Source organism: Bipolaris oryzae (genome assembly GCF_000523455.1).
Source record: "Bipolaris oryzae ATCC 44560 unplaced genomic scaffold scaffold_100, whole genome shotgun sequence".
NCBI classification, from domain to species: Eukaryota; Fungi; Ascomycota; class Dothideomycetes; order Pleosporales; family Pleosporaceae; genus Bipolaris; species Bipolaris oryzae.
In genome coordinates this window covers 1-22,766 of record NW_006911376.1, presented here as the reverse complement: position 1 = coordinate 22,766, position 22,766 = coordinate 1, and the positions used below count along the sequence as shown (strand labels likewise).

General features: G+C 47.3%; 10 protein-coding genes across 10 annotated transcripts; 6 read left to right on the top strand and 4 right to left on the bottom strand.

The window, feature by feature from the left end:
* Positions 1–1,008: 1,008 nt before the first annotated feature.
* Positions 1,009–2,085, top strand: COCMIDRAFT_99829 (uncharacterized protein; the record flags this gene model as incomplete). Its single annotated transcript, XM_007691459.1, has 1 exon — positions 1,009–2,085. One exon carries the CDS (start codon positions 1,009–1,011, stop codon positions 2,083–2,085), a length of 1,077 nt encoding a protein of 358 aa, XP_007689649.1.
* Positions 2,086–4,690: 2,605 nt separating this feature from the next.
* On the bottom strand, positions 4,691–6,265 carry COCMIDRAFT_6762 (uncharacterized protein; the record flags this gene model as incomplete). The annotated part of the gene is made up of 2 exons (XM_007691439.1): positions 4,691–6,031; positions 6,152–6,265. The coding sequence occupies 2 exons, from the start codon at positions 6,263–6,265 to the stop codon at positions 4,691–4,693; spliced, it is 1,455 nt and encodes a 484-aa protein (XP_007689629.1).
* Positions 6,266–7,157: 892 nt separating this feature from the next.
* On the top strand, positions 7,158–8,394 carry COCMIDRAFT_99803 (uncharacterized protein; the record flags this gene model as incomplete). Its single annotated transcript, XM_007691458.1, has 3 exons — positions 7,158–7,697; positions 7,746–7,831; positions 7,881–8,394. 3 exons carry the CDS (start codon positions 7,158–7,160, stop codon positions 8,392–8,394), a joined length of 1,140 nt encoding a protein of 379 aa, XP_007689648.1.
* A 1,537-nt stretch (positions 8,395–9,931) lies between these two features.
* COCMIDRAFT_99744 (uncharacterized protein) lies at positions 9,932–10,243 on the top strand (the record flags this gene model as incomplete). The annotated part of the gene is made up of 1 exon (XM_007691457.1): positions 9,932–10,243. A coding segment is annotated over one exon (312 nt), but the record flags the coding sequence as incomplete, so codon positions are not given.
* Positions 10,244–10,558: 315 nt separating this feature from the next.
* COCMIDRAFT_99842 (uncharacterized protein) lies at positions 10,559–11,670 on the bottom strand (the record flags this gene model as incomplete). Its single annotated transcript, XM_007691456.1, has 2 exons — positions 10,559–11,102; positions 11,159–11,670. 2 exons carry the CDS (start codon positions 11,668–11,670, stop codon positions 10,559–10,561), a joined length of 1,056 nt encoding a protein of 351 aa, XP_007689646.1.
* A 3,330-nt stretch (positions 11,671–15,000) lies between these two features.
* Positions 15,001–16,036, top strand: COCMIDRAFT_99819 (uncharacterized protein; the record flags this gene model as incomplete). The annotated part of the gene is made up of 6 exons (XM_007691455.1): positions 15,001–15,196; positions 15,246–15,441; positions 15,507–15,563; positions 15,622–15,652; positions 15,712–15,805; positions 15,870–16,036. 6 exons carry the CDS (start codon positions 15,001–15,003, stop codon positions 16,034–16,036), a joined length of 741 nt encoding a protein of 246 aa, XP_007689645.1.
* A 319-nt stretch (positions 16,037–16,355) lies between these two features.
* Positions 16,356–17,432, bottom strand: COCMIDRAFT_27723 (uncharacterized protein; the record flags this gene model as incomplete). The annotated part of the gene is made up of 5 exons (XM_007691444.1): positions 16,356–16,580; positions 16,627–16,646; positions 16,704–16,818; positions 16,874–17,100; positions 17,171–17,432. 5 exons carry the CDS (start codon positions 17,430–17,432, stop codon positions 16,356–16,358), a joined length of 849 nt encoding a protein of 282 aa, XP_007689634.1.
* A 1,347-nt stretch (positions 17,433–18,779) lies between these two features.
* On the top strand, positions 18,780–19,762 carry COCMIDRAFT_99741 (uncharacterized protein; the record flags this gene model as incomplete). The annotated part of the gene is made up of 4 exons (XM_007691454.1): positions 18,780–19,014; positions 19,071–19,320; positions 19,380–19,480; positions 19,536–19,762. The coding sequence occupies 4 exons, from the start codon at positions 18,780–18,782 to the stop codon at positions 19,760–19,762; spliced, it is 813 nt and encodes a 270-aa protein (XP_007689644.1).
* Positions 19,763–19,965: 203 nt separating this feature from the next.
* On the bottom strand, positions 19,966–20,706 carry COCMIDRAFT_38252 (uncharacterized protein; the record flags this gene model as incomplete). Its single annotated transcript, XM_007691449.1, has 2 exons — positions 19,966–20,167; positions 20,222–20,706. 2 exons carry the CDS (start codon positions 20,704–20,706, stop codon positions 19,966–19,968), a joined length of 687 nt encoding a protein of 228 aa, XP_007689639.1.
* A 257-nt stretch (positions 20,707–20,963) lies between these two features.
* On the top strand, positions 20,964–21,746 carry COCMIDRAFT_99764 (uncharacterized protein; the record flags this gene model as incomplete). Its single annotated transcript, XM_007691453.1, has 1 exon — positions 20,964–21,746. One exon carries the CDS (start codon positions 20,964–20,966, stop codon positions 21,744–21,746), a length of 783 nt encoding a protein of 260 aa, XP_007689643.1.
* Between the last annotated feature and the right edge of the window lie 1,020 nt (positions 21,747–22,766).

The following is a 22,766-nucleotide window of genomic DNA, read 5'->3' as shown; positions in this document are numbered from 1 at the left end:
CATCAGCCATCAACCATCAACCATCCATCATCCATCGCTATCGCTATCGCTATACTACGCTATACTACGCTATACTACGTACGCTACTGCTACCTACTCACACTACACCCATTCAATCTCCCCCTCCCTGTCCTCAAACATTGTCGCCCGCCCTTCGAAACGCGACTCGCAACACGCCTTGATTGGCCGTCGCTCCCTGTCGCCTACCGCGCCCTGCCCTGCCGGCAAACCATTGGCTTGCACTTGAAACACTGTGCATTCCTGCCCTCGTGCCCTCAGCACCACTCGCAATCTTGCAACCCCCCCAAACCGGCCATACAGCCGCTGCCCACCGTCCCAGCGTCGCGCCCTACCCACTCGATTGGCTGCCACCGCCAGCCGCCGAACCACGACGCCCATAGGCCCCGTACGATTGCCTCTCAGTTTAGCATCCCACCTGTGCCTGCACCACCACCCCAGGGGCCCCCGTTGCTATTAAGTATCCCGCTCGCCAGCCCGAGGAAACACTCCTTCACACACACACTGTCAGTCACACAACCTTCCCTTCTTCTCTCCCTTTTTTTCTTTTCCCACCTCCGACCCTGCCATCCCAGCGGTGCAGGTGCCTCGTCCACTCCGGCAGTGACGCTCGCCTTCCTTCCCCCTACTACTAAACGCCACCACCACCACTACCACTACCACTACCACTACCACTACCACCCCCCCCTTCCAAATCCCTTATTGGCAGCGCCATCCACACCTTCTCTCCACAACACCAAAAAAATTTCTTGCCTCCGCCCCCCCCGTCTCGACTGCCCTTCGTCTTCCGACTGGACTCGGACTTTTCCGTCGCTCTAATATTTCTGCTGCCTTGTCAATTCAACCTTGTTGTCGTGCTGCCACCAAGCCACAGCACAATCAGCCTTGGACACCCGCTTACCCACTCTCCAGACCGGAACCACATTCACTTCTTAAGACATCACCACCACCACCACCAAACACACACACACACACACACACAACTTCACCATGCCTTACTCACCAAATCTTGCTGCCGAGAACCAGGCGGCCCTGGACCACTTCATCCAACTCCCAGTGTCAAGTGACATGATCTCATATCTTGCACAAAAGGCTACTCAAGTCATCCGCTGCGAGCCATGCGTCAACAAGACCCTCCCACCTACACCACCAGCCTCGCCCTCTCAGCACATTGCCTCGCACCCCCGGGAACCGGCCCTTCCATCCGTCGAAGAGTTCATCACTTCCATTGTCGAGAGATCACATGTCCAGACTGCCACCCTCATGTCTTCGCTCATCTACCTCAGCCGGTTACGGTCACGCCTCCCCCCTGTTGCAAAGGGCATGCGCTGCACTGTCCACCGCATCTTCCTCGCCTCGCTCATTCTTGCGGCTAAGAACCTCAACGACTCATCGCCCAAGAACAAGCACTGGGCAAAGTACTCCTCTGTTCGCGGCTACGACAACTTCGGCTTCTCCATCACAGAGGTCAACCTCATGGAGAAGCAATTGCTCTTCCTCCTCGACTGGGACCTCCGCATCAACACGGACGACCTCTACTACCACTTCGAGCCCTTCCTAGCTCCCATCCGTGTCTGGCAATCACGCCAGGCCGAGAAGGCCAGGCTTGCCGAGAAGGAGAAGGAGCTTGCTCGCAAGCAGTACCAGCTCACCACTGAGAACCTCTCGCGCTCAGTCCACACCTACCCATCAAACTCGTCCATGTCTTCACACACTTCCCGTGCTCAGAGGCATCGCATGCAATACGTCCCATCATCTCGCGCACCTTCGCGCACGCCATCACTATCACCACCTACCCGAAGCTCCTCGGCCTCAGTCTCATCGGAATCGCCTTCCAGCTTCCACGAGGAGCCTTCAGAGGCCGTTCTCCACCGCTACGACGCGGACCAGGGTGCCAACGTTGTATATATCAATGGCCCTATCCCGTACACAGCCTCCAAGCAGCAGCATGCTCTCCCGCTGTACGAGCACCAGCCTTCCAAAAAGGTCAAGACGTCAGCGGGCGGCATCTTCAGCCGGATGTTCGGCCAGACGGGCGCATACGCCGGCCGTCAGGTCACGTATTAATTTGATTTGCTATCTTGCACACACACACACACACTGTCGCTTACCACCACTTTGTCATGTTTCCTTCTTTGTGTTTTACTTTTCTTTTTCTTTTAGCTTTGCGCTTGGTTTCACCAAGGGGAGTCTCAACGGGTGTTATACGGCTGACATGATCTGACGAAAAATGCTCACTGGATGGGACATTTCTTCGCCCATCTCGTCACCAGTTGCATTGGAAGGCGTTCATTTCTCAGCATTTGCATAGCACAGCATGGAATCGGCGTTGGAAATTATCATCCTCATCACATCATCAATAGTTTGTCGGAGCACCGACACACAGCTACTAGTTCAAGGTTCGCTCCGCTGTCTGTCCTCATTTGGCAGGTGGCGCGAGTAATGAAAAAATCATTAAACATATTTTGAATCACTCCACTTGTGGCTTTTGCATCTTGTTTTGGCTTGGCGGTGCACCAAACGGCCTAGGTTTCCGAAAAATAAAACAGCATGACGCCCTTTGCTCTGCCTTTCAATCTCGGTAGATTGCATCTGACGGGGCGCGCTAGGGCTGCAACGGCTATCTATCTCACGGCACGACTACTACTAGGGCGTTTTATCCAACTAGCGGGAACGACTGTTGCATTTGGCCATGCGCGACTCATCTACATTACATGCCAACGTTCCAAAGAGGACGTGGGATCAATAAGACGCTGAGACCCCTCGTAGATCCATTATCAAACACGACTCACACACATGGCCGAGGGAGATGCGACATTTGGGCCGCGGCAAAACCAAAAAAAAAAGGGACATGGCGTGTCTGTCGTCTGTTTGTTTCCGTCTTGACTAATCACACGTATGAGAGGGTCATGATATGGAAGAATATACTCTTGCCTACAGCATCAAGACTCTTGTAAAGATGGACCGATGGCCGAGCGGGCCGCAGGCGTGTCTCAGCAGCATGTGTGGAGTGTAGTTTATTTCCATAGTAGAGGTAAGTAGCAGATGACCCGAATATTTGTCCGCAAGCACATGTACACTATGTCATCCTCTCGTATCTGCCTCGTGATGCGACTCAGGCTTTTTTTTTCTTCTCTTCTCATCATCTCCCACCACTCACTCCACCTGCCTTTTCTTGGACCGTCTCCGCTTGCGCAGCCATACTGGGCTGACAGACTAAGCATAACCCCCCCCCCCACTACATGTACCAAGTCTATCTGCCAACCGTTTGATTGAATTGATCTACGTCTGCCGCTTGTTTGTCTCCTTGGCCTTGGGTCCCAGGCCCGTTGCGGAAAAACCAATGAAGTGCGGGATGTAGGTGATACTTGAGACCGGAACTAGGCTGACACGCAGCCCGCGATGCCAACGTCGAAGATTCCCGCGGTAAGCACTAGACTAGACGACTGGCATATACACCAAGGCAGCACGGCATATGGATTGCTACTCTACATGCTTTGTGAAGAAGAGCGAAAGAAAAATAGTGTGCATGCTCATCTAACTAAATCAACCACCCTCCTCTATCGACAGCCAAAGAAAACGAATCCTCTCGCTTTCCTCCCACACTTACCCCCTTCCCCCCTGCATCTACCTGGCGTTGCATCTGCCTCACCAACCCAGCCCGTACATGTCATACCACGTAAGTACTTCGATACCCCAGAACATGGTGTCGCACAAGTCGAAACTTATTTTCATCAATAAATTTACCCTTTCTGCCTTTTCTTTTCTTTTTTTCCCTTCCATTGGGTTTGCGCACGCACAAACCCAGATGCAGATCAAACGGTGGCCCGGATTCAGATGATCTGACACTCTGCATGTTGCTTGTACATTAGTATTTTACCCTTGAGGCCTGGGGGGTTGACGCCCCCCCCGTTTGCGCGCCCCATGTTTCATCTTTCTTGCTTTTTTTCTACTCGCTTGGGTCTAGCGTGGAGATTATACCGGGGCAGGCTTAGCTGTGTGATTGGCGGGATTGCTATGGTGGGGCCGAGACGGTTGCGACTAGACTGAATTGAGAGGACAGGGTCAAAATCGCCGGTGTTTGTTTCATCGTGTGCGAAGATGAAGATGCTTACGCCTATGCCTACGTGTGTTCGGTGGCTCTGGGTTTTGGCTTGGGCGTTGGGTGCGTGGCCTGTGGAGATGCGTTGGTGGGGTGGGGATGAGAGTGATGTCATCGAGGGGTCCTCCATTCCATGCCACGTCTTTTACTGTGTTGTACATCTCAAACGATGCTGTATGCTGGATATCCTATCGTGATTGATTGTAACCACTGTTCATATATGAACGCAAAGCGTTGTCGAGACGAAAAGCCCAGCCTTGCACTGATTGGCTTGCTAGCATTACCTCCCGCAACTAGTAGTATATTGCCGATCCCCTTGACCCCTTACCTAGTCTTGGACTTGTGAATGAACCTAGTGCCTTTTCCTTTGCCAGATGAGAGCCTGTTGCATCCATTGATACAGAAACTGAAGCTTTCTAGATACATACACTACTGGTCTTCTGAAGTAAACACCAGCACCAGTTGGCATTCGTTTTGCATTCTAAGCTATACACACTACACATACCATCGCTAGTCACTACAAAACCAACCCGCCCATCGCCTTGGGAGCGCTCAGCAATCAAAGTCGTCTTAGTCGCCACAGGTGGTGTCACCAATGCTGAATTCAAGGTCCTGGTTCGACCCGGCCTTGACATTATGTTGGAGCAAAGCCTGAATAACTTCGCACTCGGATTCCGCATACAGTGCAGCACAGAGCCTCAAGATGCAGATTATAGGGCGCCCGTCAAGAGCACGCACCAACGTGGGTGGGCAGCCTTCCAAGTCCTCGTTGATCACTTCGGTATAGCTCACACCCAATGATTCAATCATAACTCTCAACATGCCTGCAGCATGGACACAGTCGATCCCAGGGATTGCTGGCTTGCAAAAGTTGTACAAACATTCCCTGCGCTCAATATTGTATCCTTGTCTAATCATCTTTATGTCGCTCACAATATCTGGACACATGTCCCGGAGTTTTCTGGTCACCTGCTCGCAAGAACAGCCTAGCAAGAGCGGCTTGTACTTAGCATCGCATATCTCAGGATAGAGAGCGCGGTCATGGGCCTTGACCACTCCCTCGTCGCAGTCTGGTATGACTCCAGGGTGGTACTTCTCGATCACCTGGCACAGCGAGGTACGCTGCTCGCGACTTTTGAGCGGGAAAGTGTACGTGGCTCGTGGTGTGGGCGATGCATGGACGGTTCGTCTTCCCGGGTATATCACCCTAGCTTCACAGTTGTGAACGACCGGTGGATTGGTGATGATGAGTACCTCGTAAACGACTACTGAAGAGTCATCTCCATAAAAGGGGTTTCCGTCTACTGACGGCTCATTATTGGTCTTCAATTTGTTACATGTCAAAGGGTTGAGCCAGTGGTTGTTGCAAAGCCAAGGAGTGGTGAATTGGGGATTCTGCAGCTGTTCCTCGCATTCGTCCGCAGCCATGTCGATTGGGAATTGCTCAAAGTATCCATGGTAATCCAGATTATTGGATGTCTCGATATCATTGTCAGTGGGGTGATGACAGGCTTGGATCTGCTCAAGAGACGCAACCTCCTTGGCGGGTATGGTGCGGGTGATCCCACATAGGACCAATTCCACCTTGTCTGTTGCATCGCACTCATGCGCCACAACGTCAGTGGAGTTGTACTGAGAGGTGCAGCTGTGAAAAGTGAGATTGCGGTGGAGATAGCCTCCACCAACCGAGGTCAAGTGGATCCAGGCCTTGAGCTTGTCTTTGTTCTCGATTGAATAGCCAAAGTCAATTCCATCCACAAGAGTGTAGATGCCGTCTGATTGCGTCAAGATCTTGATTGCGACACCAGAGACATCTATCGACCCGAGACGCCAGGGTTCTTGGTATTGGCCTCCAGGCTTGACGGGGACGTTTTCAGTGTGAATAGGACCGAGGAAGGGAAAGGACCAGATCTACACATTATGCTGACATTTGTTGGTCACAATGGCTCGAGCCTGCGCTAGGGTGAAGAGGACCATTGAAATATAGAAACACCCAATCATTTTGACCATGGAGCAGTGGAAGCCACTCACGTGGCGAGTACTTGGGCGCGGTTTGGGTAGGACAGCAGCGGCAAAGTAAGACGGTGACGGGACGGATGGACAAAGAAACGAAAAGGTATTGATGAGGTTCCAGACAAACGTCATGACCGAAAGCCACAAGAGGCAGTCTTGGTAGGAAGCCTCCTTCCCAGTTCTCTGATGGCATTGGAGTTGTCAGGCGCAGGCATGGCAGGTCATGTATCGATAGACAAGGTAAACAAGAGCAAACGTGGTCGCATGGACTGTCTCGCAACCAGCTAACACGCGCTATGAGACTCGTCCATACCTATCGCCCCATCGGCTGTGCATGCACCTGTGCAATGCCTCTCTGCTTCATCATTGGGAAAATGTTGTCAAGTATGCTGTCAACTGCTAGACAGAATCAGCAAGGATATCCGTTCCTTGTTGGCTACGAGGACCGCATCCATGTATCCCATGGACAAAGATACGTCTTTATTTGGATTTGTGGTCAGAGTTTCCAGGCCGTCTTCTTTCTTGTGCTAGTGGCGTTGTTGGATTTTGGTCGATACAATAATGTCGATGTGGGTGAAACGGAGCCGCCCGCCTTGGTGATTGCCGTCACACCAAGTACTTTGTCCAGTGCATATATCAGTTTTTTCTTGTTGCCGAAAAAACAGGTGTCGCATACGTCGCAGGTACTGGCTCATACGTGAAGAAGGCTTCGAGAAGAGAACAAGTATGCGCTTGTCGGGGCAGAATTGGAACGTACCAAGACTTGCCTGGGACTGTGAGGGCTAGCGGCTCTGCGACCTGAGGCGGGCATGAAACACTGCAACCCTCAGCATCAATGACAGGAGAATAATAAGAAGACCACGGCCCCTGGCATACCGACCGCCATTGTTTTTCCGACCGCAGTCTCATTTTTTTCTTTTCTTTCCTCGCTACTCGTTTTCACCGCAGGTCCGGTACAGAGAGGTCCGATTCGCGCCTAAGCCCCAAAGACGCGCCAGTAGTCGTACGCGCCCCGCCATTCTCGATGCGCCAACAAGCTTCCTGTATCGACATGCCCGCCATGCCGTCCGGAATAAAAGAAATCCCTGTCCAGCTCCCCAAAAGCTTCGACCGCCCTGACGAGCCATGGCACCACTACCTTACCATTGACCTGATATGGTACGTCTTCGGGTACACGATATTTCATCCCTTTGTCTCATGGGTTGTCGTTTTGTGCCTCCGGGCGCAATACACACCGTATGGCAACCTCGAGATGCGCCTCGCTACTGCCTGGGCTATGCTCATGTCCATCATTGGCCTCTTCGGCCTGCTCAGCGACCGCATCGCTTTTGGACCGCCGCGCGAGGTGGATTTGGCTGAAGAGGTCATCGTAGTCACGGGCGGCGCCGAAGGATTGGGCGCACTCTTGGCCGAGACATACGGCATGCGCAATGCCAACATTGCTGTTCTCGACACCAAGAAGGTCGACGACGAAGTGTCCGAGAACACGGGCGTGTTGTACTATGAGTGTGACGTCAGCGACGCAAAACAAGTCGAAGCCGCTGCAGTCCAGATTATCGAAGATGTGAGCATATCGACTCCGACGTATCGCATTGGATACTGACAACCGTAGCTCGGGGCCCCAACCATTCTCATCAACAATGCAGGCATCATGCAGCCAAAGTCGGTCCTCGATTCGACCGCCGAGGAAGTTGAGAGGTACGCATGGAGCGTCGCTAACATGGACATCTACTGATATACCAACCAGGACCTTCCGCGTCAACACGCTTGCCCACTTCAACACTCTCCGCACATTCGTACCACATATGCTAAAAGAAGGCCGAGGCACCATCGTTACTGTCGCGTCTGTCCTTGGACATCTCGGTGCAGCCAATCTATCCGCCTACACTGCCTCCAAAGCGGCACTCCTGGCGCTCCATCAGTCATTGCGCGCTGAGCTTGCGCAGAACCCCGACGCCAAGCATATAAAAACCATTCTTGTAACGCCTGGCCAGATGGGCACACAGATGTTTGCAGGACTCAAGACCCCAAGCAACTTCCTTGCACCCATTGTCACGCCTGCTGAAATTGGCAAGGACATCATACGTATGATTGAGAAGGGCGATAGCGGAGAGATTGCAGTACCCCTCTACTCAAGATATATCCAAATCCTTGGTGTACTTCCTTTTGGCGTTCAGCACCTCATCAGGAAATTGAGTGGCATGGACAAAGCGGTAGGCCGCATGAGAGAAGTGAGACAAGAGCTGAAAGAGAAGAAATAGCTAATGTTTTATCCAAACCCAAATATAAGATTCAGCTGCCTTGTTATCATAACACGTAGTTCCCAATCTTGTAAAGGGCTTCAAGTTGGCCAGCACACTCGATCTCTCCAATTGACTGGCCACTGCTGTGAGGCCCTACCAATATTTGCCTCATTTCGTTATGCGATGAGTCTTAGGCTCATTGATGAGTTCAACACTCGGCAGAGCCGGTGTCGCATAAGATCCTAATAAGGATCGTGTGGTTGTTTGAACTATTCCTCTGATCTCCAACATGCGGTATGGACAACTGCATAGTACTGAGACGGCAGCCTCTATTTGACGCAACCGAAGGAGTCGCTCTTGACATTTCGAGCGTGGTGTTTCGCCAGCCTAACCTGGCACCCGTTTCTTACCGAGTCAGGTCATGCTAATAGTTGTAAGTCAATAGGATTGTACTACAGAGTTGCTGTGTACAGGGGTACTTCACAATATTTTCTCAAGGAACACGTCATGTCACAATGAGGGAAGTTTACAGAGTGGGTTGAGCCTGTTATCTTGTCTCAACATGCTTTTTACCGCTGTACTGTACCCAATGAATCTTTCGGTGTCGGCAGCGTTACGTAACCACTCTTCGCTCGTTCGCTCCTCGGTGATTGTAGCGGTAGCTTCAAGGCATCCACCAACGATGTCCGTAATCGTAGCGACACTAGGGCAAAGACCTTGATGTTGCGTACTATTGCACAGTGGTTTAGCGCAACAAGAAAATATGCATATCTCAGATCATTGCTTCGCATTGTGTTATCAGTGACCAGCACCTATTGCAGCTGAAGCGTAAACAACGAAGCGTAGGAACCACGCATAATTCCGTTTGCTTAGTCAATCTTATACTTCAACCCTACACCTTGAAGTTGATGCATGTGAGTGTGTTCCGAATTTATTCGCGAAGCGAAATCCAGGAATATTATGGTTCCCTATTAGTGCAGGATGTGTCGTCTGGCATGGTTGAGAGATGTGAGAATTCATTACATATGAGCACACACCATGGTTTGTTGCTACTCGCGTCGCATTCTCTTCTCCTACTGGTGTTCAAAACCTCAAATCGCATTGCAAGAACCACATGCGCTACTCTGAGAGGACTTAAAGCCAATAATGATATCAACACACCCGCCTGAGACCTCCCGAATTTCCGAGACATCTAAACGGACTATCTCGATGACCTTGACGACTCGGCAATGCAAGCAGCATATCTCTTTCGTCTGGATATTCTCTTTCGCATTCGCAAGACCTAGGTGACATCCTCGGACTTCCTTACGTCCCACGACTCGAGACCGGGACCGGGGAAGACGGCGAAGCGCACTTCTGCCGCCTATCCCAACTCGATATTGATGTATTGGACTCATGGCTCGGCGAGCATTACCCCGCGAGGAAATTCACTAAGATTCGACTCAATATCGCGCATAAAGATCCTCTCAATCTACCAGCCTTAGTCCGTGATCCCACTCTTCCTCATCATCTTCTATCCAAGCCCGCTCCGCCTTATCATAAGGATAACAATGGAGAGGGTGTGTGCCCAATGTTTTGTTTCTTCCACGGCTCACTAGCCTCGCCGTCACGACTATCAAGGCTTTTTGCCATTCCCTCATCTCAACTTCTCCGCCTTGAACCTGCAACTTTACTAGATGGTGAGATATTGGCATGGGCAGGTAGGAATCGAGCATTGGCTAATTACCCTGGTGAAAGAGTAAATGGATGTATATATTCAGTAATGTCCATGGGCCAAGAAGATGGGTTGAGGGATGGCTATGAAGTCGTACGCGAATGTCATGATAGAGGGGAAAGAGATGGAAGTGAGGACATTTCGATTTTGTGAGTCTGAAGACGAGTTGACTAAGTGAAGAATCGATCAACTGCACCATTTCACTCATAATAGAGTTACTCAAGGCATCTAGTTTGGCCTTACCCATGAGCTCCCTGTTCTTCACTCATGCTCAGAGATCTTCGACTTTCTTGACTGGCCGCATGATATGTGCCACTCTGATCCAACCTCTACCCTAGTTTTATATGGGCGAGGGTTTTCTACCATCGTGATCAGAGAGTTTCAGAGTTTTGGATATTCGATGCATAATCCGTCTTGCTGAGATTCACAGGACACCATAGCTATATTCTGGAGTGTACATGTATACTGTTACATACGTATATTACATAAGTTTTCATCCCCAAGAGCCCAACATACATTGGTAGAGTACTCTAGTTCCTGGGACAGAAGTAATTCTAGCTCTTCATCTCTTGTCTGACTTAGGCTATTTATGGCCTCAAGTTCCTCACCAGTACACGTTGATAACTCGAAAACAGATTCTAGAGCTACGAAAGGTAGATTGGAATGTGGAGTACTCAATATTTCTTCATCCAGGCTGCAAAAGTCTTGGTTCTGCACAATCTTTGGCTTACCCATCTCTGAAGGAGTATTTCCCAAGCTTTGAGATGGTCCGCATCGTTGCGCAGATTGTACAATGTCCTCGAGATTAGCAAATTCCCTCAATCTGTTGAATAAAGAGGTCTCGGACGCTAAAATCTCCTCAGGTGACCAGCCATACGCAATGAAGCCATCGATGAGCGCTCGAGTGGCTAATTCATTGTATGATATGATGTCATTGTATAGAACGGGAGCTTCCGCCATTAGGAATTCGATGATAAGTCGAATGTCCGCAGTGCTTAATTTTCGTTCCCAGCTATAGATCGGGTTAGCAACTCTGAAATTCGAGCTGATGCAGGAAAATAGCCATACATTGTAGACACGTTAGAGCCAAGGCGGAGTATAAATCCGGGACCGCCCTCCATCAGAATTTGTAGATAGCCACGGCCTGCTTTTCTTTCTGCTTTCACGACCTCAACTGTCGTCGAGATTATCTCTGCTTGTAATTCAAATGCTGCAGTGATTCTGCCACGTCCCTGAGAAAGGATAAGGTCGCGAGATTTAGAAAGCTCGTCCAAATCGTGTTCCAGGTAGATATAGCAAAAGCGAGCTGCATACAAGTATTGTTCCCTCGCTCTCTTGATGGTGCGATGTCCATCATATAGACTTCGAAGTCGAGCTTTGGTGTTGGGCATGCTTGGTTTGTTAAAGATTGCAGATCTGGATTTCCACATGTTCTCCGCAAAGTCTTGGGCTAACCCTGGTGCCTCAACTAGCCCTTGAACTGCTCGGAATAGATAATCCAACCTTGCTCGACGATCTCCAAGGCGTTCCGCAAAGAATTGCTTTGCCCTCCAGAGCACGTTTTCAGATTGTGCCGGCATAAAACCCTTCGAAAAAAGGTCCGTATCTTCTAAAATGTCGATAGACAATTGATTGCAGATTGGCGGGGTTGTAAATGGCGAGCTCCCGTGAGCGGATGCAAGGGCATCGTCTAAATCCGAGCGTTCTGGGAAACTCGATATCGATTCCAATTCAGATTGAGAGGAGATGAGCGAGTCCAGTTGCGATGGTGACGGAGAAGGTGTATTCATACTAGATGGGCTGGGGGGCAGTGCCCCAGAAGCTAACGATGCTTTGAACTTATTAGACCCAAACGGAGAATGGGCCGTTTGGATAGTGCTAACCTTTGCATCGATGGTTTCTAGAACAGGGCCCACTATCATAGAGGAATTGCTTCCTTTTACGCTTGCGCCCTTGACCTTCAACTGGATGAATCGAAGCGGATGTGGTATTGTTGGCTGATGCTGATCTTGAGATTCCACGTGCCTCTGTGATATAGAGAAGAATTTCAGCTTCATGGATCTCAGGTAGTAGTTGTCGGAGTTGTGGCACAGTCCCGCGCTGCAGGAACTGCTGGAAACTCTCTCTTGCCTATTGAAAACATCAAAACTGCTCGTTATCGACGAGATTCGAGTGTGTAGCTCTTACTGAAGAACCTACGACATCAGCCGGTGAAACTTTCTCAAGAACCCATCGCAAGACTTCTAGGGGATCGGAGTTCACTCCATTCATATTGAATAAAATAGAATTTACTACAAAGAGGGTGCTGAGAAGTTATGAAGTGTGGCGCATGAAGAGACTATTGTAGAGAGTAAGCCTGCTTTAAGCTTTCCAATACCACTTGGCGCATTGACGGGAAAATGTACGGTGGCGCTGACAAGATCAACACTCTGCAATATTCCCGCACCAATTCAAACTGATTAACGTAAAGTTGCAAATTAACAAGCTTAATGGAGAAAAGGTTTCTCGGTGTTATCTGGTTCACGTGCTCTAGTGCAGGGAATCCGATTTTCAAAACCACGCTAGTATTAGTCTATTCCACAGTGGTACCCAGTATGCTACAAGCTGCGGCTTTGTATGACGCGTCTTGACGTTGTAGGACTATCCGCTGGGGCCCGACTTCGGTCCGCTAGGGCCTTGTTACACGAAATTTGGCTATATTTGGTTGGAGCAGAGGATAGATTTTCCTAGAGATATGATTTATTGGCCACTGGATGGCAATTCGGAGCATGCAGCTAAATGCGTGGCTTCCAAAGTGTCGTGGCACAATGCATGGCCAAAGACAGGTACAACGAGAAGACGGCCAGAACGAGTGTTCCAGATCGTTGTTTTCCCTATTGAATCTACCTTTGCTTGGGGAGACTAATTTCAGAAGTGACTTGAGTATCCTGTAGCGGGAAAGGAAGGTCCTTTCTAAGCACCCCGCACCTCTCGAGCATAGGATATGCCCGGAATGCCACTCTATATTTGAGATGCACGTCAACCTATGAGAGCCCACGCATCATATTCAGGGGTTAAAACAATGCAGTGGCCAATGCACAGTCCAAAGCTACCCCATGGTCGTAAATAGAAAAGCTTGGTGCAAAAAAGCTTTTGCCAAGCTGCAGGTGCCATGGCACAGGGACAAGGATCTCGCGTTCATAGATCCGTAAGTGAGATGTTGGCTAATTCCTCTTCGTCATTTTCAATAGCATGGACATGTTTATCCTCTGTTCAAACCGGTAGATAAAACCGGGGTATTTCGGCGCGGATAACGGGTATTTGTGACCATCTAGTCATTGAATCCGATACGTAGGTCGCCGTTCATGCTACTAGGTAAAGTTTATCTTGTTATCAGCGGCCCATGCTGTCTATGCAGCACGCGACACAATAGTAATCCTACCAACCCCAACATACAGCCCTTGGTGTAAACAAGGTATCTCAAAGGCAGAAACATTATTCAGTCTCCGCTATTAGTTGTTTTATAGGATAAATTTCTCATCGAAGAGCATATATTGCTTGATTTGGAGGTGTTGATATGATCCTCGAATGCTGATTGGTCCTGGCATTGTACTTAGGTAGCTTAGCTTGCACCCTAGGTATGACCTCGGCCCTTCTGCAATTTACCAATGCATTCTGTTCCCGGCTCAGTATGACCGAATTATGCAAAACGCGACATGAAATACCTCAATTGTTGTCACATAAATACCTCAATCCTTGCCACGTAAGGTAATGTGGAATACGACAAGAGTCCAGTTAAGCAGATCAACAAATCGAGCAGACTTGAGAAGTCAGTGGAGACGGCACATGCGAATATGTCGATCCTTTTTGATACAGTGGCTTTCGCGTCTTCATGCTCAGTTCTGCATGAATGTCCCAATAGCAGCTTTCTCTAGGGTTGCGACATCATGTTCCTCGGTTCGGTAGACCTTCACCCGTACTATAAGAATCATGACTGCCATTTCGGTACAACACTAAGACACTAGTTTGTCCGTGTAGGTCACAGGCCATCCCCAGATAACACCTGAGGAAAGTCCTGTCAAGTGATTGTATCTGATCGGACCGATTGAAAGTCGCAAGTCATCGTAGCTTTAACCTTAGCTTGTGCACCCCCCGGTAATCTGTTCCCTTGTATTTTAGCCGTGGAGAGGGGCCTTATCCCTAGTTTCGGTCGGGAAAATTGAGTCAGTTGGCAAGTGATCCGTAAGTACGTTACAGGCATAGCGAAACACCTACCAAGGATTATCTACGCACATACCTTCAACACAGATGTTTCTCATTACACCTTACTGTCTACAGCTAATTCATTATCACTGCACGAGAAGTGCCCACCGAGTGGCTACGTAAGTTAGATACTCTGGATTTTGCTACTCACAACAATTATTTTGAGATAAAGAACTCAGCGTTTTGCATAAGCCGAACACAGTTACTACTATAACCTCTCCATATTTCATGTAAGTACAAGAGAGAACCTGTCTGTGTCTAAAACGCTCTCATGTTGTCGAAATGTATAGTAATAGGCAACGACTAACGAGGTTTGCTTAGAGTAGGATAGTACCATTCGAGTTTCCCAAAAGCAAATGTTTCCCGTAGCGTGAGGTGTTTAGCGATCTAAGAATGAACTTTGTGATTCTGAGTGCCTTATCACCTAGGGTATGATTTAGATACATGGCCATTGTAAATGCAGTATTCGGATCTCTCCTCAGGCTGCATTGCAATGTCGGGCGGCATTAGTTATGGCCCAATTTTTAAACATTCGGACCGATGCACGAGGTAGCCTGGTCATATGTTATATGACGGTCACATTCTTTTCTCAGTTCTTCACGACTTCTAAATTATCATCCACATGCATTTCTTCAGCCATTTCCGAAATAGAGAGAGATGCCTCTATGATGCTCTGGAGCACAAAGAACGCGACACGGACGCGAATACGAAAAAACCTCCGAGGGCTCTGTAGTGGTACAGCTCTATATTGGGGATTAAGCGCTTTCCTTCTTGTTGCACTGGTTTTTGTTACTCTGAGAATAGAGAACATCAATAAAACGTCTGAGCTAGGGACTTATGAGTTTGGTTTTGTGACAGACATAGGTAACGAAGCTCTAGTTGCTTGGGAGAATTGCTGCTGATGGATACGTAGAACCATCGCGTACTGCAACATCATTGAACCGAAAAAAGTTTTACGGGGGAGTTAACATCGATAAGTACGGGTCATACTCGATTACCAGAGATCCTAATAGCGCAGAATTCTTTGCGCCCTCAAGTCCAGAAGTTGATGCTGCATGGATGTATGAGATGCTACCAAGTAAAACCATTTCTCTTCCAAATGACTATAAGTCCTGAAATAACTTTTACCGGATGGCACACTTGGGTTTTTGAAATTGACGCCAGATGAAATAAGGAATTATGGTATCCAAGTCTTGGATAAAGACCTCAGATATGGACACTACGAAATACAGTGTGTATTCATTCCTACTCCAGAACAGTGAAGGTAATATCTTACAGGAAAATTGAAGACCAAGTGCAATACATTCTCTTCATTGCCTTGTGCGTTTTTTACTGATCCGTCCCCTATTTCACGAACCCTGTACTAAAACGAAACCCAGAACTATATCAGAAAATCGCTTGCCCGAGATTACTACACGGATATCACGGATGACCCTGAGAGACCATATCATATGTGTCATCGAATGCATCTTGGTATGGCTTAACTTACGCATTGAATTGAACTCATTATCATGCTAATCAATGATTGATACACCAGAACACTGCTTGGAAAACACTCGACAGCATCTGACTTGTATTTTCGATTTGACTTGGACTCTCCTCGTCTGGAGACCAGAAGCCAAGGTAGCCCATGCAGCTACCGATCAATGGCATGTCTGCAGAGATTTTGATGCTATGATGGGCTGGATGGCCAACAGAATTTAGTCAAAACTTCAGGAACTGGGGAAAAGTAGAGAGGCTGTGAGAAGGCATGATTGTGCGAGTTAGAAGAGTGCTAGGGTTGAATTTTCAGAGTAAATTTCTTACTGGTATAAGATTAGTACCGGCTGTTGTGAACAATATCGTTCAAAGGCGTTGAGCAGTATTGTCCCAGAAGGGTTGCAGTGGTAAAGCTGACTCAAGTGTATTCTGTGAAAAATAGATATTGTAATTCTACGATCGATCAAAAATCAACAGTAGCTTGAGTACTATTGGATAGTAATACATGGATGGATGATTGTGTCGTGATTAGAGACCTTGCGTCTCAACAACTCAATTCAAAATTTTCCCGTGGTTCAACGGTGTTTTTCCATCTCTCAGTCGCCACAACGGCAGATAATACCAGCACAGATCCAATCAGAGATAAAGAATCCGGGCTGGTGCCCCAGACACATACATCCGCTATGAGGGCCAGGACCACTTGCAATGATATCATATATACCGCAGCGCCATCTCGCTCTGAGGTCAGTCCGGCTGTAAGGAAGTACTCCTGAGAAATTATTAATACGATACAACGGACATTCAGGAGTACCTACCATGAGAGAACCGGTAATACCTATAAGTAGAAGGATAGTCCATTGCAAAGTGCTAAGATCCCAACGATACTTCATACCTGGTATCACAGCGAAACAGACGCTGCTCACAACCAGGACGCCCGTGGCAAAGCAATTTGTCACGGCTAATGGGTGAGCTCTTTCACCAATGGCTGAGATGATGGAGTACGCTATCTGCCTCAATCCATTAGTAAGAAGATACACATGTTCCAGTACGAGCATGATTTACCATTCCACCAAGTACACCCATGATAGAGAATGCGAAGCCAGTGCCTGAGACTGCATATCGATGTTCACCATCATGGTACAGATGATCAAAAATAAAGTTCGGTTTGGTGATGAGCCCAACACCCAGTAAACTAATCAGTACAGAACTGAGACGAAGCAAATCGAGTCTTCTACATATCAGAAATCCGGCCCCCAGGGGTGCGAGAAGATTAAGAACTGTTGCGTCACCTAGAGTCAGATAGGAAAGAGAATCTTGAAGAATCAGTTTGTGTGAATTTTTCGTGATATGTAGACTTACAGTAAAATCCGAATGAACCGCAAATCCCACCAACTACTCGTAACACCAAAAGATATCTGAGGTTATAGCTGCCAAGTGGAAGCTCGCGCGAATACCAGGTCCTGAGACAAAGACTGTTCAGGCTTAGGGTAACAAACATGCGGACCTGAAGGATCTGCTGAGGGTCTATATCGCCGGTCGTTTCCAAGAATTTGGCCAAGGTATGAACAATGACAGCGAAAACTTGCGACACGAAAACCAGTAATGAGCCTTTACTAATCATATTGAATGTCCTATAGGAGTCCCGAAGAGGGAAGATGGGAAGGTGAATGGAGAAGTGCCAAAAGGAAGATGATGTAACTTTCACTTTTCCGAATCATATTGTACAGTTATAATGACGTTGGAGAACATATCTATGTCACATGATTTCGGTCCAGGATCAGTCATGGCATATTGACTGCATCCTTTGGATTTGAACAACGCAAAGATAAAAAGACCAGTGCATTGAAATTATGACCGAAAAATCAGAATCTATTCTATATACTCAAATGGTACATCACTGGTCAATCAGACGCTTGATTGTTGGACCCACGTACCCATGATTAATTAACACGTACCAAATGAAAGGGCCAGGTACCACAGCAAAACAGAGCGAGTACATGAGGTAATTGCAATTCATTCCAACAACCGGGATGTGGTAAAAATCGGAAGCCCACACGTCAAAGACAAGTCATTGTGTGTGCCATGGTGGTGCTAATCACGTGATTTGCCGATCGCTTCATGCTCATTACGTAGCCCATGTGCGCCCAAGTTCTTTACAAAGAGGCCTGTCCATCCCAAAAACATTTTAGGCAGTTTTTTCCCATTCAAAAAATTCAATCAGTCACTCCAGACACCAATGTGCAACACGATGAGATGAATGTAAGTGTGTGTTCTCGGCAATATCGTTGCCGACTCAGCTTACGCTATTCTATTTATAGTAGTCTTTAAACGGGCACATGCTACTTCAAATACTCAAGGTTCCGTATTTTAGGACTAGGAGGCTATTCGAATCCAGAATGAAGGTTTCCTCTTTGGTGGCTAGGCAATTAAGAATTTTAAAGTTATTCTCACGCTGTGGAGTTACAATCGAATTGTAATGTACTGACTTTCATTCCTATATCTGATATTCCCAGGCTGCATTTCTCTTGTCACGACGCAGAATCTGCATTATATAAAGGTTTAATTGTATATGGAGTACACGTGAATGGTGGCTTTTGAGGAACGGCCGTCGCCATGTATATTCAACCCTGCACGTAACCACAGAAACCGCACTGCATCTTGATTCGCCAAAAGCCGCCTGGATATCGCAAGACCGAAAACTTGAAATTGCCGGGAATCTCAAGCAGGATCTTTTCTATATACATAACATTGTGTAAGTTGCCGATACGAGTCAAAGATTTTTCATTTATACCAGGGACCAGCTTAATGTCACTTTGCATCCCATTATCTTCGCACTAGTTTTGCAGCATTTATGTTCATCGACATCTGTCCTCGTGCAATCTGATTCCCATTATCGAGCAGTACAGCAATGCTTGATTACGCATACTTCTGGGATCGACTATGGTCGAAACAGGTGCATCAACAGGTAATGGATGATGAACTCAGGTACAGCGAGTCACATCTGCTTTCAAAGGAAGATCATAGCGAGAGCGCTCATACGACACTACAAAGGCATGAGAAATCCAGATTTCCAATTCTGACTATATCAATTGTCTTCCTCTGGACGATCATCGTATATTCCGTGGGATTTGCATCCGCACAACCATGGCGTGCCGGTAAATGGGGTTCTTTTGAGAGAGGGTTTTCGGAAGAGCAAGTCATTAGTAGGTCACCAAGACTGCCACACCTGTAACAAGTTGCTAACGAAATTTTCTCACAGCTCCATCTCACGTTTTCGAACTCACACAAACGGTGTTTACCGGGGGTGTTGATTTCACACCCGATGGCGAAGAGATTCTAGGCCCATCTAAATACGTTGGCGAACCATCTCCGGAGATTGATGCAGCGTGGGATGCGATTATCGGGGGCGAATCTCACTACTTCTCGGTGTCTGAAGACGAAGCCATCAAACTTTGGGGTAAGGACTTTGAAAGGTATAGGGACAGAATAAGAGGGGGCTGGACAGGAACGTAAGCTCTACAAATCCAATTGCGAGAATATTTTTGTCGGAGATCTAACATGTTCGTAGATTAGACTTGTTCCATTGCTTGCATTGTCTAAACCAATTAAGAAAGGCTCTCAGGCGGGATATTTATCCCGAGGAGAAGTATCGTGGTACAGTACATCAATGTAGGTATTGGCGAGCCCCGTAATATAGATTTCAATGAACTGACCTTACATTCAGTACATTGCATCGATCACTTGAGACAAGTGATACAATGCCAAGCAACATCTGTCATTTCTCCAAGCGAATATCATGACCGGCGTGGACAGTATATCAATCCTAAGCAGCTGCACACGTGCAGAAGCTTTGAAAAGTTGCATGAGTTCTCCAAGGCACGGTATAATGGTACTATCGCAGTGCCACGAAGCAAAAGAATTCCATTACACCCCCAGGTGTTATCTCCATAGATGACAGCATAGAATTAGGATAGGGTTGGGGCTTGGAAAGACAAATAGAACTTGTCACTGAATCTTGCATACATGCATCACTTCTTAAGTGGAAAATCTACCAATGGAGAGCAGTTTTGGTGACTAAGGGTAAACCAGTTCATTGTGCTGATAAGCTTTAGCTGTTTCCAGATATCAGGTATTTTCTTTCCTTTCCACGATTACTACCCTTCCCAACAAGTTTGTCGCTTTGGCTTCACATGTATAGGTGTCCCAGTCTTTGATTGTAGCTGATACAAAGTGTGCGGCGAGAAGTCAGGTGTCAAGAGCTTTTGACAATGTGCGATATGTGCTTGACTTCTTGAGATAGAATCAAGAACCCTAACAGCTGACTTTTGTGCCTTCATTTGCAACTTCCAAAGATAGCTGTATTAATATTGTTAACCTTTTAGATCAGAAAGATGGAGCTTGTATACCTACATGCAGTGTTGATGATGATACGTCCCATGAGTGAAAAGAATATCAAATTCTCCCTTCTTAACCTCTGCTTCGGAAACTTCTTCTCCCCCTTGATTTGATGTCCAATATGTAAAGTTGTTGGCTCTCAGGAAGCCCTCGGACAGTTCTTCGTCATAGCATGGCCGCGGCATCCAAGAAGACATCATGATGTCGTAAACGCAATCATTAGCTTTAGCTTCTTCCACAGACCAGCCACAGTGCCCTCTCTCGATTAAAGCGAATGGAGAAATTCCTCTATCCTTTTGGTTCCAGAGAAACAAAGATATCCACGTCAATACTGTGATGAACAGGATTACCATCTGAAGGTACAAAGACCAACGTATTCTTGCTTGTATCCTTTCCTGGAGTCCGATTGTTCGATGTTCTAAGAGCGTGGAGGATTCGGATTGTTCGCTATCGCAAGATCTTGCCATGAGCGGCTTTTCCAAGTCATCGTTTGGGTTCATGTTGCGTATTTCATATGTTCAAAAGATTAGAGAGGTATCGCATGCAGGCTACGACAGGCCGTATTTGTACCTTGCGCCTTATCGCAATTGAGATTACCTTGTCAGTGCCCCAAAGATCCGTGCACATGCTCGTATACGGGGAAATAGATTGCGAAACAATCCTCACACTATTAAATCAGACATCTGTAGTTATAAGACTTTCTACATTAACAATCAATCTCATCACTGATTTCGCACTCTACATTTCACCTACTGCTATGTTTTTCTTACGCAGGTCGAAATATAAAGCTATTCAACAAAGCGACGACAACATTTCGGATGTATCGTTGGGCCGACCACCCTCAGCATCCAGCTTATTGTATCTAGGGTGGATTCTCGCCTGCGCCTTCGCCTTCACCACTGCATTTCTCCTAGTCCAACTGTTGAGAATAAAGTCAGCTTTCCATGAAGTCGCTTTACAACACGGTTCATTCAACGAAGGATTCTCAACAGAATTTGGTCCTGCGAAGCCGTACATCCACGAGAAACAGTCTATGTTTTGGGGAGGCCCAAGATGGTACGATAATGGCACTGGTTATCATGTCAATAATCCCGCCGAACCCACCTACGTCGGTCCACCAAACGAAGAGATTGATGCGGCATGGGAGGATCTGCTTCGAGGTCGATACTTTACAATCACTGAGGAAGAGGCAGTGCAGACTTTTGGCAAACCCCACGGACTGTACTTACACCCCGATGGCGTAGGATACCTAACTGGCCTTGACGTCTTCCATTCTCTCCACTGCGTAGAACAGCTTAGGAGAGCTCTTGATCGAAACCACTACTTCAACAATCAAACAAAACTAGCATATCCTGATAGAGGCCATCGAGATCATTGTATTGATCACATTAGGCAACAGCTAATGTGTCATGCTGACCTCACCCCTATACCGGTCATTTGGTACAAAGGCCATAAGAGAAGCTTTGTGCAGTCAGACGTGGCACATACCTGCCGAGACTGGAACGCCGTCAGGCGATTTATCGCCAGTAGACCCTCATAACCGATGGACTAATAGGAAGAAGAATACCAACGGTCAATACAATTGACTCGGAAAAGTCATTTCAGGTGCCATGTTCAAGTAATCTCTACATGAAGTCTATGGAGATGTTCATATCCTACGTTCAACCAATATATCACCTCACAAATCTCCATTCCTGTGATGTGCCACCTCTAGATCGGATCAACTACTCTGCAATGCTGGGTTCTAAAACTCATCATCGATTTCACTACACTCAGAGCTAAAGAACCCGAAGCATACCAAGAAATCTTTATCATCCAAATGCTGAGATGAAAAGAGGTAGCCTATAGAGTTTCATTGAACAGGCGTTTGGGATATGGTGGCCTGGAAACGAAGCTCGCGAAAGTGGTAGATAAAGAATCATGGAAAATTGTTTTACAATCATATAGAACATAGGTATATGAATTGAATCTAGTAAGGCTTCTCAGTGCTTTTCAAAGATACCAGTATTGACCGACAAGGTGTTACAGCAAATGTTAGCACCTCCCGACAACTACAAGAAGAGCACGGCAGAAAAGGCCAGCGTTTTGGCACAAAGATAGCCACCAGTGAGACAGCAATAGTATTTACAGAGATGGAGTAGCGCCTTCAATCTCAGCTACCAAATGATCAAACTAGTAATGCTCAACAGCATCGCGCCTGGCTAACCAACTTCTCGATCTTGACTTAGTAAACCACCCTTTCTTTTTAAACAAGAATCCAGCTGGGAAAGAGTCAGCTAGCAATTTGAAATTTGCATACCAAAAGGTCACTCACCGGGTACTCGGTTTGTCGATTTTCGTTCCATGGTCGGAAACACATTACCGTCCGTGCTCACCCAATGCAACAGTTCAGCCAATGCAACACCAGCCGCCCTATCAAAATAACTACCCATCATTTTCAACACGTAATATCTCTACTACTATAATAGCTATTAAAGAAGCGATTATAGTAATTAATTTATAAGATATAGAAGGTTAACTTTTATATCGCGTAGCTACGAAAAAGTTTAGTATTAAGCTT